General features: G+C 40.2%; 1 protein-coding gene and 1 long non-coding RNA gene across 3 annotated transcripts; both read right to left on the minus strand.

The window, feature by feature from the left end:
* Positions 1 to 1,700: 1,700 nt before the first annotated feature.
* NAA20 (N-alpha-acetyltransferase 20, NatB catalytic subunit) lies at positions 1,701 to 13,047 on the minus strand. 2 transcript variants are annotated; one of them, XM_085856955.1, is made up of 6 exons: positions 12,909 to 13,047; positions 12,740 to 12,788; positions 10,612 to 10,702; positions 10,345 to 10,480; positions 4,197 to 4,342; positions 1,701 to 2,082 (listed from the first exon to the last, which is right to left on the minus strand). In XM_085856955.1, the coding sequence occupies exons 1-6, from the start codon at positions 12,959 to 12,961 to the stop codon at positions 1,997 to 1,999; spliced, it is 561 nt and encodes a 186-aa protein (XP_085713081.1). In that variant the 5' UTR covers positions 12,962 to 13,047; the 3' UTR covers positions 1,701 to 1,996. The 2 variants fall into 2 exon arrangements, with proteins under 2 accessions (XP_085713081.1, XP_085713082.1); XM_085856956.1 differs by having other exon boundaries at positions 12,764 to 12,788; positions 12,909 to 13,035.
* On the minus strand, positions 3,048 to 4,190 carry LOC147011718 (uncharacterized). Its single transcript, XR_015051662.1, has 2 exons — positions 4,066 to 4,190; positions 3,048 to 4,035 (listed from the first exon to the last, which is right to left on the minus strand). It is a non-coding gene; the product is annotated as an uncharacterized LOC147011718 (long non-coding RNA).
* Positions 13,048 to 15,785: the final 2,738 nt, after the last annotated feature.

A 15,785-nucleotide genomic window follows, 5' to 3' on the forward strand; every position in this document is an offset into this window, starting at 1 on the left:
TTTTTTTCATTGACATACTTCCTTACGTTTGTAACAAAATATTAATATTCTGAACAATGGGATGAATTGATTGGCAGTCAGATTGATCACCTGCAACGTAATATTTTGGGGGTTTTGGCCACATTTAATAGATATTCCATCCAATTTCGATTTGACTCCAGTGATTGTTTTTATTTTCCCTTAAAAAAATTAGGCTTTCATCTTTGAAAGTGAAGGAATTGAGGGTCAAGTAAAAGAATCACAAACTATTTTGAAACTAAGTAATTTATTTAAATGGCTACAAGTGATTGTAAAAAGGTATGCAAAGTGATTCAAACAATTGGTGTCGTGTTTGAGTCGTTATTGTGAAAATGTCCAAATGCCTTCAGGAATTCTTTCTTGTTTTGCCATCGGGTCACATGTGCTTGGGGAAGGGAGGGTGACGAGATGAAAATTGACAAAAGCTAAAAGAAGGAAGGATAGAGAGAAAGGGTGGTTGAAGGGTGCAGAGGCAGTGAGGGACAGGGTGGAAGGGGAGGGACGGGGTGGAAGGGGAGGGACGGGGTGGAAGGGGAGGGGTGGTGTGGAGCGTACGGGAAGGTTGTGGAAGAGATTGAAGGGGAAAGTGGGAAAACGATGAAGGGGAGACTGGGGCAAGTCAATGATAACATAATGTAATTTGTTGTTTGCCATTGAATGGCAACCATTCATCTTCCTGCTTCATTATTTTCATTTTGTCATCAGATACCCTTTACCCATTGCAGGAATATTACAAGATTAACTCTTTGGTAGCCGTAAGCAATCAGCATTTGGATTTTGTTTTTATCACAACCCATAAACGGTGCTTTGGTTTTTGGTTTTTTTTTAATGAATCCGTAAACCTAACTTTTTGGAAACAATTCCTGACCACCAAAAATGTAAGCTGTAAACTACCAAAAAAATTCACAAATTTTTTTTTTAATCATTAAAAAAGTTTTTACTTTTAATAAACTTTGACACTTTACGTCAGAAATGGCTTCCTTCAAATAATTGTAGACTGTGGTTGATTAGGTGCAGCAATCCAGTTCTGTTATCTTTCAAAGGGTCCGTCTTCATACCGATGCTCTCCCTTTCTGCTCAATTTCCTCGTTCATGATTCCTCCCTCAGTAGTGGGGCAACTTAGCATAACAATTGTGCATTTTGTGAGGAAAGCACCAAATTTGGCACACTAGTAGCCTAACATATTATGAACAGATTTGGATATTGGGCCATCTCAAAATTTTGATGGCAGTGGAAAATGGCTGCCACAGCCATCAGCGGCTGAATTTGAGATGGCCCAATATCCAAATCTGTTCAAAATATGTTAGGCTAATCGTGTGCCAAATTTGGTGCTTTCCTCACAAAATGCACAATTGTTATGCTATATTTAGCTAAGTTGCCCCACTACAGCCCAGCCCTCTCACCCAATGGTTCTAGAAATAAATGGGCAGGCTCCTCGGGCTGACAACAGCCCCTTCCACTGAAGTCTGTTTCCTTTTGCTATGTCACGGCTGTGGAGGCGATTCTCCTTGAAATGGGGGCGGTAAAACGCATTTCGAGAATGATTATACATGAGATGCGATCAGACGGATCTTTACTCAGCCAACGGTTGGAGAGGAATTTTTGCACTCAAGTTCTCTGCAGTTTACTGCACATTTTTGGTGATGAGAAATTACTTGCTGCACCACACTGGAGAAGCAAATTTTTGTTGTTCTGCATCTGGGACTTTTGATTTTTATTACTCAAATATCGACATAAGAACAAAAATACACGTCATGGTCCCCTGGTATTATAAATAGTTTGATAAATTACATTACACTCCAAAATTCGAACACCAACAACCCTTTGGGGTTTAATGGCATTTCCATTTTCTCAAATGATCCAATGTCCAAGTGAACCGTCCACTGCCTCATTGTTCAGCTGTATTTTGAAGATCGAAATGAATGGCGCATCTTCATTCGGACCGCCATAATCCAGGACCAGGGAACCGCATCACTGTTATTCTATGTCCTCGGGTCGAACAGGATGTGGGAGAGGTATGATCGACTTCTTGTGAACATCCTTTGATAAAGCCTTCCGCATGTCTGCAACAGAGAAGAAGTGTCAATGGCCTGGAAAGCTATTTTTTCTGCCATTTGTAAAAATGAAGTTTCGGTAGCACTGTTCACGTTACCCGCAATATATACAATAAACCGATAAAATCAGCAGCTTTCCAATTATTTCTCTCATTTGGTTTGATGTTAGTGTGAATAAGTTAGACCAAATAATCCATTCTAAATTATGTTTCAAAATACAGGAGTCTTCTCATATCTGTGGGTCAGTGTTCTGTAAATGCATGTTTAATGTGAAGCAAAAACTAGAAAGAATCTCAAAATGCAAAGCCCATCAGCATCCGCCTTATACATGAACTACACCTGAAGAAAACAGTAAAAAAAAAAATTCATTAATTGGTGTTTTCTATATTCTCATAAATGTTTGATGACAAAGGTTCAAAAAAAGGTTATAGCCTGTACAAGATCCCGCAGTGAGACAGAGGTGGGTACTTCGAGTGGTGAGAGGACTCCGTTCAATCTTCTGAAACCCACATGTGGAGATAACCGACACCCACAAACACACTCACACTCACCTCTCCCTGCTGCATGGGGGAGGGGCTAACCCGTGGGTGATTCGGTGCAGGAAGCCAGTGCTGTTGATAAACATGTCACTGAGCTAACCTGATTGAGTTTCATGCATTTGTTTTGCTTGAAGATTACGTTATACATTTGGGTTACTCAAGTCTATCAATCAACAGCAGGTTCTTGATTAATACATTGTTTTTTTTTGCTGGAGATGGGTAACAAATAATGAAAATAGGAATTATATAATGCAAGGGGCAGTCTTGGAGTGTCATACAGAACGATCTGGGGGTGGTTGTAAAGATGGATGGGAGAGGGGTAAGCAGACAGGGCAGTGCCACACTTCAGGCCTGTGTATGCAACAACATTGAAGTACAAGAGCATATTCAGCTTTGACACAATTTCAAAGTTACCGTCATGTCACTGAACTTGCCCCGTTTCTTAAAATCCTAAGAGGTGAGTCAACGTGTGTGCATGTTGCCCATTTATCCTTGGTTTGGATGCGGTCAGTCGTTAATCCTCAGAGGGAGGGTATCATTACACCGTCTTGTCAGCCAAGTACGTCAACAGTTTTCCGACATGTTCCTTTTTTGCTAATTCGAGTTGCTCTCAGGACGAGCATGAACCTGTCTCACCATGATTGTTAACATCATCATTCCATGGGACAATCCTGCCACCATATGACTTATTGTGGAACTGCAGCCATGATTTTCACCTTTCTGAACAGCCTGCAAAATAGCCCTCTTGGGGATAATAAATTAAGATGCAACTAACGACTTGGTCACAGTCTGCAATGACACAACCACCCACAACTAAACATGGTGACAGCTGCTACACCACTCCCCCATTCTCCCATTCTCATTGGACTGTACGTCTTAAAGTTAGATTTTTCTTTTTAATGCGAATTTTTATTTATTATCATATAAACAAGTCTAATGAAAGGGAATTAGAAAGTACACAAGGCTTGATCATTGAAAATTGTATGGTATACTGTACTTATGTTTAATACACACAAAAAGCCTTTCCCATGAATAACTTCAACATTCCCACCTCCTGCCTTGAACATCGACAAAGATAATGGATTAACATAATGCAATAAGACCATGAAACAGGATTGCTGAATAAATTAGAGGAGATTATCACATCCATAATGATGTGATGAAAATGAGGTGAGCAAGATGCAATAGTTCACCTTGCCCTCATTACATCATTATGGTTGTGATGAGCTAAAGATGTGCATGAGCCAATCTCTGTACCCTTTATCGAATAAATCAAAATCTGTCAACCCCAAAACCATCGATACTTTGTGACCGTAAACTCAGCAAAAATCAGTCCCTCCAAAGTGGGACATGACATCCCAGTCAAAGCAGTAGTTTGTGACATTTCAAACATTATAAACTAAACTCCAACTCACATTACGACCTCACCACCTTATCAGTCTGTCACTGCGACCTCACCACCTTATCAGTCTGTCACTGCGACCTCACCACCTTATCAGTCTGTCACTGCGACAACACATCATCAGTCTGTCAATGTGACACCACCTCCATAACTATTGATCATCATGGTGCATATGCATTTACCGTATGCATCCTCGTCGGGTTCTCCATTGCTTGCAGAGTAATACTCCAGCACCGTACGATAGACGCTGTAACCCAACCGCTTGTACATGTTGACAGCCACTTGGTTTGACACTCGCACAAACAAGTCAACGAAGAACGCTCCTTTACTGCATACACAACCAGCAAAATATATTTTTGTTGTAAAGCTTCAAAGAGTATTCTGACATTTTAAATAAAAATTGTTTTCATATGAATTGGTTGGTCCGATGTTGAAAATAGTGATCGTGCCATACATAAATCAACAAAGTACTGAAAGTCGTGGCCAAAAATATTGACACCCTGACTTTTTTTAAATAACTCACAATTTTCTCGAAATATAAGTTAAAATTGACAAAAGTATTTCATCCCCACAATTCTTTATTTCATTGTTAATATTACGGAACCTTTGTTTTTGATTCAGAACTTAATATATCCTTTTAAATAAGAAAAAGAAAATAAATGGCATTGATAAAATTATCGACACCAGTGGCTTAATATTTGGTAACACAGCTGTGGACAAAATAACTGCAGTGAAGCGCTTCCTATAGCCATGAATGAGCTTCCTCTGTACTGGCAGTTTGACACTTGAGAAAACTGCTCCAGTTCTCCCAGATTTGAAGGGTGCCTTCTCCCAACTGCTGTTTTCAGATCTCCCCACAGATGGCCAATGGGATTTAGATCTGGACTCATTGCTGGCCACTTCAGAACAGTCCAGTGTTGTCTTGAACCATTCCTGGGTGCTTTTTGAAGTGTGTTGGGGTCATTGTCCTGCTGCAAGACCCATGAGCTTTGACGGAGACCCAGCTTTCTGACACTGGATTGTGTGACACTCCTTTACTGCATTCTGACACATTGTGCTCCAAAATGCCTTGGTAATCTCCTGATTTCATGATGCCATGCACACATTCAAGGCACCCAGTGCCAGAGGCAGTACAGCAACCCCTAAAAAAAAAAAAATTCAATGAACCTCCTCCATGTTTGATTGTCAGGAAGGTGTTCTTTTCTTTGAAGGCTTCATTTTTTTTTCTGTAAACATAGAGATGATGTGCTTTACCAAAAAGCTCTAACTTGGTCTCATCTGTCCACAGCACATTCTCCCAGAAGCATTTTGGCTTGTTCAGGTGTGTTTTGGCAAACTCCAGTCAGGCTTTCCAATGTGTCTGTCTCTGTCTCTCACTCTCAGCAGTGGGATCTTTCTGGGTCTCCTACCATAGAACCCTCTTTCATTGAGTTGGAGACTGATGGTGCGAGTTGAAACTGTCGTACCTTGTGTCTGAAGGTCAGCTTGAATCTGTTTGGCAGTTGATGGAGGTGCTTTCTCCACCATTCAAACAATCCTTCACTGCAATCTTCGATCAAGTTTTGTCTTGCGGCCACATCCAGGGAGGTTGGCAACAGTGCCATATGGGCCTTAAACTTCCTGATAACAATGCATATGGTGGACACAGGAACATCAAGGTCTCTGGAGAGGGACTTGTAGTCTTGAGATTGTCTATGCTTGGCTACAATCTTGTGTCTGACCTCCTCAGCAATTATCTGGTTTTCTTTCTTTTCTCCATGCTCATTGCGGTACACACAGTGACACAAAACAGCAGAATGTCTCCTTTTCTCTACTCAAACTGGTTGAATGAGTGATTTTTATATTGCAGGCACCTGCAACTCACCACAGGTGAGTTCACTTCCAAGGTGAAGGAGAATCACCTGCTTTAAATCTAATTATTTCTAACAACTTCTAAAAGGTGCCAATAATATTGTCTCGGCCATTTCAGAGTTTGTGTGGAATAAACTAATATTTAGTCATTTTTTCCAGCTTTTTTTGGTTTTGTTTTGTTCCACAGCAAACCAAAGAAATACATTTGTGGATACCAAAAGTTTTTTTAATTTCAACAATTTTCTGGAATAAATGGTGTATTATTTGAAAAAAGTGCAAGGGTACCAATTTTTGGCCATGACTATGTTCAGCATCAAACCAACGCGACTCCGTACAATACATAAATTGTAGAGTCTAGTCCCAAGCATGAATGCGCACCGAAAAGTGAGGTCATTGTTGTACTCTGTCTGTCGGGTAGTGAAATAAAATTGAAAATCATTCTAAAGAGGAAAAAATAATTTTAAAAAGAGGGCCTCTGCTGGCATTCCACAACATGTTTCTAGCCTCTTACCTAAAGTGGCTCTATGCCTTGTTTGGGTCAATTTCCATAAGAAAATAAATTACACGAGTGCTGACTTTTTTTAAACCATTATTCGTGAGAGCACAAGGCCCTGCTTACAAAACATCAGGATGCCAGCTTATAGTTGGATGGAGAATCAAATCCAAGCTAGACTACTCAAAGCTGAGTGTGCTTCCCTCTGCATTGTCATGTCAGATGTGGTGGCACCACTGTAAAGAGAGGAGGAAAAAAGTGTATTTCATCCTGAAAACTTTTAATATCATTATACACATTTTCAATTATTAAAACATGCAGAGGCCGACTGATGAGGTTCTAACTACAATCTTTAACTCGAAAGAGCAATCAGAGATTGCAGACCCTCACCAAGATTTGTTTTGTGTGGTGTCCATTGCATTGATGACGTAGGTTTATGTTCATGTAGCAAGCAGACAGACCTTTTCAGTGTTATTACCCCACACATGCGAAGCGAAAAGCGGGGTTAAGCAATTGGGTTCACGTTTGTCCATCCGTCCATATTATCAGCTTATGATCGAGGAACAACTTATTTAAATCCAATGTTACATTTTGAACACTAATCGAAACAGGAATATAAAGACAAGTCTTTCCTTTTACCGTACTTTGTCTGAATTTGTCCTGATCTCACATGTGCAGAGAAGAGTGAGATTTTTTTTAAAGTGGTGAAGCCACTTCAATATTTGGGGATGACGTTCCTTCCATCCGTCTGTCAAAATTAAGAAGAAGAAGCTTTCTTAAGTAGGATTCTAAAGTGTAATTCTGATGAGTTCTGATGGATTTCATTCATTTCTAGAGTTTGCCTATTTAATATTAAAAATTCCAAACTGAACCGCTTCCTTCGGACATGGGTACGATTTTATGTATTTATTTATTTTACCCGTCTACCTGCCGGGCAGTCAAACAAAACTGAACATCAATCCAAACAGGTAACTTAGTTTTTAAGGATGTTATAAAGTACACAAACAACAAGCATGAATAATGTAATGTGTTAGATGGATGCTGTGGAAAATGGCAGTCAATTCTGGAATTGATTTATTTATACAACTTTTTAAACTTTTAATTTAATTATATACTTGAACACGAGTACACAAATTGTCATAATACTTCAAATTAAAAAAAAATAATGTTCAATGGGGTGGTGTACAAGAGTGGTTCTGGACTACTTTAATAGCACTAAACTTTCGGATTTTTTTTTATAAATGATCGTTTAAAATCATTATTTTATTTAAATTTAAGTAACTGCATGGGGCATTGTGTTCTACGAACTCTCTACTTGTATAATAGTATTGATTCATTTTCCAATCATATGTATTTTACAGTACGTAGATTATAGATGCACTCACGTTCTTGATACACATACAGTACTTCATTGACATACATTGTAATAGTACATACTTTATAGACGTTCTCCCATTCTCATTGTACCTCACATTCCAATAGTACTGTACATAAGACATACCATGCAATACCCTCTGTAACAATTATAATAATAACGGACCCAAGTACAATACCCTTTCCTCTGATGAAGGTAAACAGGGTTTTAACTTTCACAATTATTTGTCACAGTACATTTTAACAATATGAAGATTATTTTGTTGCAAATGCCAAAACTCTACCTGTTCATTCAGCCGAGGCCAAGCTAAGCGAGGTCGTTGTGAAACACCCTGCAACCCACGCCTATAGAAAAGACTTTTTGGAATGCTGGCCGCATTTTATATCAAATAATCATGTAAGCATGTTTAAAAAAACAATTATCCATGGGTAGGAGCTCCAACGTTAAAAGTTGTACTAATCGCTCAAGCGTTTGCTGAGAAAACAAATTTAAAAATACCCCCAAGTGGGAGTGCCGGTCATCTCTGCCAGACTGGAATCGGGGCAGTTCATAAAGTACGTCCGCTCTACTTCCGGGTTTCAAAACCACCCACCCCCCTCTGTATGCAGGCTAGTGACCACCCACCCACCCCCCTCATACATCGCTAATTGCTTGCAAAGCCAGCAGTTCCTTATGAACCGATGTTTGTAAGCTGTGACGATACAGTCCCTAGCGGCATAATTTAACTTTTTCTTTTAATATTACAGCATGTCATTTATGGAAATAAAAGTACAAATTGACATTCAAAACGATGTTAATGTCATAAATGAAAGTAAGTGTGCATATAAACTTGTGTTCCATTGTTTTAGTTAAATCTGACAAAAGCTTCAAATGTAATATTTGTCTCGGATAGTTTCGGTTCTTAATTTTTTAATACTTTTATTTTTGTATGTACGACTGTACGTACTTTATGAACGGCCCATACGGGGAATCAGAACGAAGTTTGAAGGGCTATGAAATCAGAACGAGAGCAAATTTCAAAAAAATAGCTCGGGTTGTTCTAGATAATAGTCCGTAGTATCTGAATCACTAATAACATTTGATCTCTCTTGATAAATGAGGGAGGAGATACGATTTGAAAGACGATTTTCGCAACTTTGACAGCCTCGTGACGTTGACCTCAACCTTGGACGACCTTGTAAGTTATATCGTTGTGCATGTCTCATCGACCTCTATCCATTCCACTATTGGTTATTTGTCTCCACTCGGTTTGATTGTGGATGGATGGACGGACGTACGTACAGACGGACGGACAGACTTCGAGACTGGGGTTATTAGGTCATCTCCACTGAGATGATAGAGATGACCTAAAAACCCATGAAGGTGAAAAAGTGAGGACAGAAGAAAAAAAAAGTGAGGGTCTCAGCCAACATTCCACAACATGGTCAAGGTTGCTTGTGGACGCTTTTTACTTGTTAAAACATACTGAAAGGATACAGTAAGTGAGATACCAAACCATGTCAAGCTGCCTGCAAATATTTTATTAACTGGCTCATGAAGAGAAAAGCAGGGTCAAGCAACATTGGTTCACACTATCTGTCTGTACAGACATTACTAAGAGCAAAGAACTGCTTCATTTCAATTGAATGTGACATTTTGAACACTGCAGAATTTGAATCGGAACACAAACCTGCAGTTTAGCAGTACTTTGGCTCTGAATTTGATAAATTGTACGGAGTCTAGTCCTGAGTGTGCATGCACTCAGAGAAGTGAAGTAATTGTTGTACTCTGCCTGTCTGGCAATGAAATAAAATCGAAAATCATTTGAAAGAGGAAACTTTTCTGTTTTTTGGGAGATCAGGAACACAAACAGACAGGAATAACTAATTTAACATGTTAAATAATGTGGTGTTAAAGATGGTGCATCATCAGCAGCAAACTTCCAAAAAAAATTTCTACAGCCATAAACTTTTTAAAAATTTAAATTGAAATATATACTTGAACACTGTAGAACACAAATCACCTTCTTGGCACTTTCAAAAACTTCCCGTTTAGCAGTATGTGGACAAAAATATGCCATCTCGATCAATCAAATGTGCAGTTCGCACTCTCAGCGTTGGGGAATATCAAGATTCAGACATCACAGCCCATGGGAAATATAGATCGTGCTCGGCATCGCAAAGCAAGAATTTAAAAGACCTTTCTCATGTCCTTTTTCTCAAGACTGCGGGGTTTACAAGGTGCTCTCTGACCTCTCGAGTTATTTAAGAGCAAGGGTAAAGCTTCACAAGTGGATTTTCCCGTGTAGTGCATGTTTAAAATGTTATTACCATTATGGGTAATTTGAGCCAAAGCGTCGCCAAGCTTGCAGTGATTATTCTTCAGGGTAATATGATTGAGAATGAAATGGATTTGCAAATTTGTGATGCAAAAATCCAAGCTTTGTCACCATGGTAACCAACACTGAGGATTTGCCAGGCGATCGCTCAAGCGATGGGCTACAGATTTATAAGTAGATTCTAGATGATCCCCAATTTCTTACAGCGTGTTGAAATCTCAGGCTACAAATTAAAGGTCCATTTATTGATGAAATAAAGTGTTCAAAAGGAAATGTGAGGGTAAGCAAGATCACCTTTCGGATATCTCCTCAAGAAGCTCCATGAGCTTGGCAGCGATACCAAGGCGCCGGTACTCAGGTGCTACCGAAAGTGCTGTGACGTGTCCGTGCCACTCCTCTCGTGAAACAGCACCCTCTGCCTTTCCCATGACTATACAGCATGGCAAGAACGGGGAGGTGGGGGGGGGGGTTAGAGTTAGGGTTGAATATGGAGTTTGGGGGGGGGGTGGGGTTAGGGTGGGAGTGTAAGTTCGGCACACATGGCTGTAAGCATGCACTTACTGTATCCCATCAGTTCTCCAGTTGGTGACTCTGCCACTAGGAAGTATTCTGGCCAGTGGGCAAGATATTGCAGGTAGAAAGGTATTCCATACTAACGGGACTCAGTCAAGGCACCATTTTTATGGAACGACCCTAATCAGAAGCTTTGGCATAAAAAAAAATTAATATATTAACAGTAACAACTGCATAAAGACATTCACCTTCAAAAGACAAATTAATCCTCGGCAGGTGCTGTGCATGAGGTCTGCTGATCTCCATTATAGATCACCCTGTTTCATTGAGAATAACAATACAGTTATCTATATGTTTCTTCCAGTGTTGGACATCACATGTTCAATCACTTGCCCTGGTAACAGTGTAACATGCATTCAACATGTGATATTAATTCTCTTAGTTGTTTAACAATGCACACTCTGGTTTTTTTGTATTATTGGACGACCCGTGAACCTGTTGGGTTCCCATTTCAAAATAAATAAATAAAAGGATAGCTCCAGCGAACTATACCGCTGAGGTTGTTTGCATTGATCAAATAATCCCAAAGAGTACTTGACTTAATCGGGAATTGATTTTTTTAATAATTTTTTTCGTTGCCTGATTTGAATGAAACTTGATACTGCACACCGCAAGCGAATGGTGAGTAAGGTGGGCCGAAAATTTTTGCGCTACCGTATCCTGTTTTGGCTGTATTTCGGGAACATACATACATCCATACATACATACAAGGTGAGAGTTTTAGTCATATTTAGATATATTGTTAGTGTGATGAAAAGTACTGTCATGACAGCAGAGTTAAGACATCAAGTACAAAATAAAATGAAAGTACTCTGTGGAGGGTTGTTTGGGTGTCCCCTCTTCGTACTTGTATTTACAGTCAATTTGGAGATTTCGCCTCGTGTTCTCAGTGAAGAGTTGGCGAGTTATCGGCAGAACCATGGCCAAAGCCAGAGTTCCTGAGGTAAAAGCTCAACCAGACGTGGTGTTGTTGGTGGACATTAAAGATCCCACGATGTGCTTCGTGAAGAGTAGGCGAGTTATCGCCAGCACCACGGCCAAATTGCAAATTCCCAACCAGATTAACTCATCGAACGTCAGGCCTTGCTATCCGGTTCGTGAAAGACTTGGACCGACAACGTTCCCCGCAAGAAAGTGAAAATTTTCCACATGTAGAAAGAGCTCCGGAAGTTTTCGAGGAAACCGTCATGAGCATCGTCTAAAGTATGTGCAACCTGGAAGGTCGCAATGCATTGTGGGAAATGTAAAAACTTCCAATGCCATTCAAAACAAGGACAAATGTGTCCAAGAGCCGCGTCATAAAGGCAATAACAACAACAACTTCCAATATTTCGTCACGTGCCTTGATGGAGCCAATAGCGAGACCAGTCATGGAGGCTCCTCGTTCATGACGAGAAAATCGTGTATTTACGAAATTACAACACATTAAATGGAATAATCTTTAAATAGTAACATGAACTTTTCGAAACTTTAAAGCAAATGTCCTAATATATTTAAAACTTCATGATAGACGCTCTCAAAAGGCACCGTCAATGTGAGGATGTGTACAGGTGTTTAGTATTCAAGGAGATCCGGATCGTGTATATAAAAGAGCCGAGTCCTAAAGGAAGAAGTAGAAGTAGAAGTAGAAGTAGAAGTAGAAGTAGTAGTAGTAGAAGTAGTAGTAGTAGTAGTAGTAGTAGTAGTAGTAGTAGTAGTAGTAGTAGTAGTAGTAGTAGTAGAAGTAGTAGTAGTAGTAGTAGTAGAAGTAGAAGTAGAAGTAGTAGAAGTAGAAGTAGAAGTAGTAGAAGTAGAAGTAGTAGAAGTAGACGACAAGGACGACGACGCCGCTCCTCTCTTCGAGCCACGTTCGCAACGCGAGACGCGGCAAAAATTTTGCCGTCAATGAGCACTTACCTGAGGTAAAACAGTAACTCGGAAGATATTGCGCCAAGGTGGGCGTCAGAGGCATTCGCCGAACAGTGTTCCCGAGGAGGTAAGTAAAAAAGCAAACGATGAAGTTACAAACTCATTCTACAGCTGCAGTGAGGATTATAACACGTTTAATCCACAAAGGTTAAAAAATAAAACAAATTAAAACCCAGTTAATTAATTTTATTTAAAATAAAAAAGGTACAAGTGGATGACTTGAGAAGGATACAGTTTCCGTCAGCTGATCCATGTTACTGAAGAAAGAGAATACCGTGAGGTAAATATAAATCGTTGAGGCAATGGGAACGTCAATGGTGTTTACAGTTTTAAAGTACAATCGAAGACCCATGGCGAAAACAAAAGGGAAGACTTACATTCGATTAAACTTGAACAGGTCATCGCAAGTGAACGGCCGAATGGTCGTCATTATGTGACTACCCGCGCTTCAGCTCCAACACATAACACCAGGCCGCACTTCCGGTGACGCAAGGCATCACTTCCGGTGACGTCAGAATACCAGCTTCGGTCAAGGTGTCGATGGAGGAGCGCTGTGTAATGGAAATGTCTATCAGGTAAAGTGTTTATCGCTTCGTATATTATCACATAAAGTGGTGTATGATTAAAGTTATTCATATGTGCTAATGTTAAATAAAAGTAATAAATATATTGCATTGTTGTGTTGACTGACTGGACACAACTTTGGGTTGTGGGCCCATTGATGTTGAGTCATCTACTGATGTGAACCTGCGATTTGGGGCTATGGATCCGCCGTTTGGAGAGGTTCTCGGCTGAAAGGATCGAAACTCGATGAAAAACGTTGCCCAGCTGATAATCCAGGCAGTTGGGAAATCAGTCGATTGCTTGTAAGGTTATCACTTCAAATAAAATAGCTTTTGTAAGTACTTACCAGTCGTGTGTGTGTGTGTGTGTGTGTGTGTGTGTGTGTGTGTGTGTGTGTGTGTGTGTGTGTGTGTGTGTGTGTGTGTGTGTGTGTGTGTGTGTGTGTGTGTGTGTGTGTGTGTGTGTGTGTGTCCAAAAATATTGACACCCTTACACTTTTTCCAAATAACACAATTTTCTCGAAAAATAAGTTGAAATTGAGAAAAGTATTTTGTCTCCACAATTCTGTGTTTCACTGTTAACATTACAGAACCTTTGTTTTTGATTCAGAACTTAATATATCCTTTTAAATAAGAAAATAAATGGCATTGATAAAAGTATTGACACCCGAGACTTGATATTTGGAAGCACACAATATTTGTAGCACACTTAATATTTGGTAGCACACAATATTTGCCTTTGGACAACATGACTGCAGTCATGGGCTTCCTGGAGCCATGAATGAGCTTCCTCCACCTCTCTACTGGTAGTTTGACCCACTCTTCTTGTGTAAACTGCTCCAGTTCTCCCAGATTTGAAGGGTGCGTTCTCCCAACTGCTGTTTTCAGATCTCCCCACAGGTGTTCAATGGGATTTAGATCTGGACTCATTGCTGGCCACTTCAGAACAGTCCAGCGTTTTGGCTTGAACTATTCCTGGGTGTTTTTTGAAGTGTGTTTGGGGTCATTGTCCTGCTGCAAGACCCATGACCTCTGACGGAAACCCAGCTTTCTGACACTGGGTTGAACATTGTGCACCCAAATGCCTTGGTAATCTCCTGATTTCATGATGCCATGCACACATTCAAGGCACCCACTGCCAGAGGCAGCCCAGCAACCCCAAAACATCACTGAACCTCCTCCATGTTTGATTGTATGGAAGGTGTTCTTTTCTTTGAAGGCTTCATTTTGTTTTCTGTAAACATGGAGATGATGTGCTTCACCAAAAAGCTCTAATTTGGTCTCATCTGTCCACAGGACGTTCTCCCAGAAGGATTTTGGCTTGTTCAGGTGTGTTTTGGCAAACTCCAGTCAGGCTTTCTTGACCTCTGTCTCTCTGTCTCTCTCAGCAGTGGGGTCTCTTTGGATGTCCTGCCATAGAACTCTCTTTCATCGAGTTGGAGACTGATCGTGTGAATTGTAACTGTCGTACCTTGTGTCTAAAGGTCACCTTGAATCTGTTTGGCAGTTGATCGAGGTGCTTTCTCCACCATTTGAATAATCCTTCGCTGCAATCTTCGATCAAGTTTTCTCTTGCGGCCATGTACAGAGATGTTGGCTGCAGTGCCATGTGCCTTAAACTTCCTGATAACATTGCGTACAGTGGAAACAGGAGCATTAAGGTCTCTGGAGATGGACATGTAGCCTTGAGATTGTCCTTGCCTGGCTACAATCTTGTGTCTGACCTCCTCAGACAATTCTCTGGTTTTCTTTCTTTTCTCCATGCTCATTGCGGTCCACACAGTGACACAAAACAGCACAATGATGCCTTTTCTCTCTTCAAACTGGTTCAATGAGTAATTTTTATATTGCAGGCACGTGCAACTCACCACAGGTGAGTTCATTTCCAAAGTAAAGGAGAATCACCTGCTTGAAATCTAATTATTTCTAACAACTTCTAAAAGGTGCCAATAATATTGTTATGGATTTCAGAATCGGATCTGATAAATGCATGCAAACATTTAGGTCCTCAGACAGTTATTACCTTCGCATTCTGCGAAAGGTTATGTTTTGGTCGGCGTGTATTTATTTATTTATTTATTTGTAATCTTGTGATTCGTATAACTCAAAAAGTATTAAACCGAATTGCATGAAATTTGGTGGGATGATTGGTTATTAGCCAGGAAGCATTCGATTAGATTTTGGGATCGTTCGGGTCAAAGGTCAAGGTCAAGGTCACGAAAAGGTCAAAATCGTCTTTTTACGATAACACGGTCAATTTTTATTCAATTGCATGCAACTAACGCCAAAATGTTCAGAATTCAACGCCTCATCTTGTGATATGCAATATGACACAATGACACCCATACTCTTGTTACCGGTTAGGGGTCAAAGGTCAGGGGGCTCACGACCTTGAAAAATATGCGGTTTTTGTCATAACGCGGTCAATTCTTGTCCGCTTTACATGAACCCAGGACCAAAATGTTCAGAATTTAATGCCCAATCTTGTGACACAATGACGTCATAACACATGTCACCGGTTAGGGTAAAATGTCGGGGGGGGGGGTCACGCCCTTGAAAAATATGAGGTTTTCGGCATAACTCAGTCAATTCTTATTCGATTTGCATGAAACCAGCATCAAACGAGATTACCTTCTCTTGTTGAAACGTTGTATTCACCGAGCTTGCGAATGAAGACTCGCCAAAACGACG

This window comes from Eptatretus burgeri, chromosome 15 (assembly GCF_056783735.1).
Source record: "Eptatretus burgeri isolate ZD-2024b chromosome 15, Ebu_testis_v1, whole genome shotgun sequence".
NCBI lineage: Eukaryota > Metazoa > Chordata > Myxini > Myxiniformes > Myxinidae > Eptatretus > Eptatretus burgeri.

What these genes read in the sequence shown, in the direction of transcription:
- NAA20 (XM_085856955.1), bottom strand. Translation starts at nt 12,961, where the DNA reads ATGACGACCATTCGGCCGTTCACTTGCGATGACCTGTTCAAGTTTAAT. An exon ending in TGGAGAACTGATGGGATACA is followed by an intron (nt 10,481 to 10,611) that starts GTAAGTGCATGC and finishes CATGCTGTATAG; the next exon opens with TCATGGGAAAGGCAGAGGGT. An exon ending in CTTGAGGAGATATCCGAAAG is followed by an intron (nt 4,343 to 10,344) that starts GTGATCTTGCTT and finishes TTGTGTATGCAG; the next exon opens with TAAAGGAGCGTTCTTCGTTG.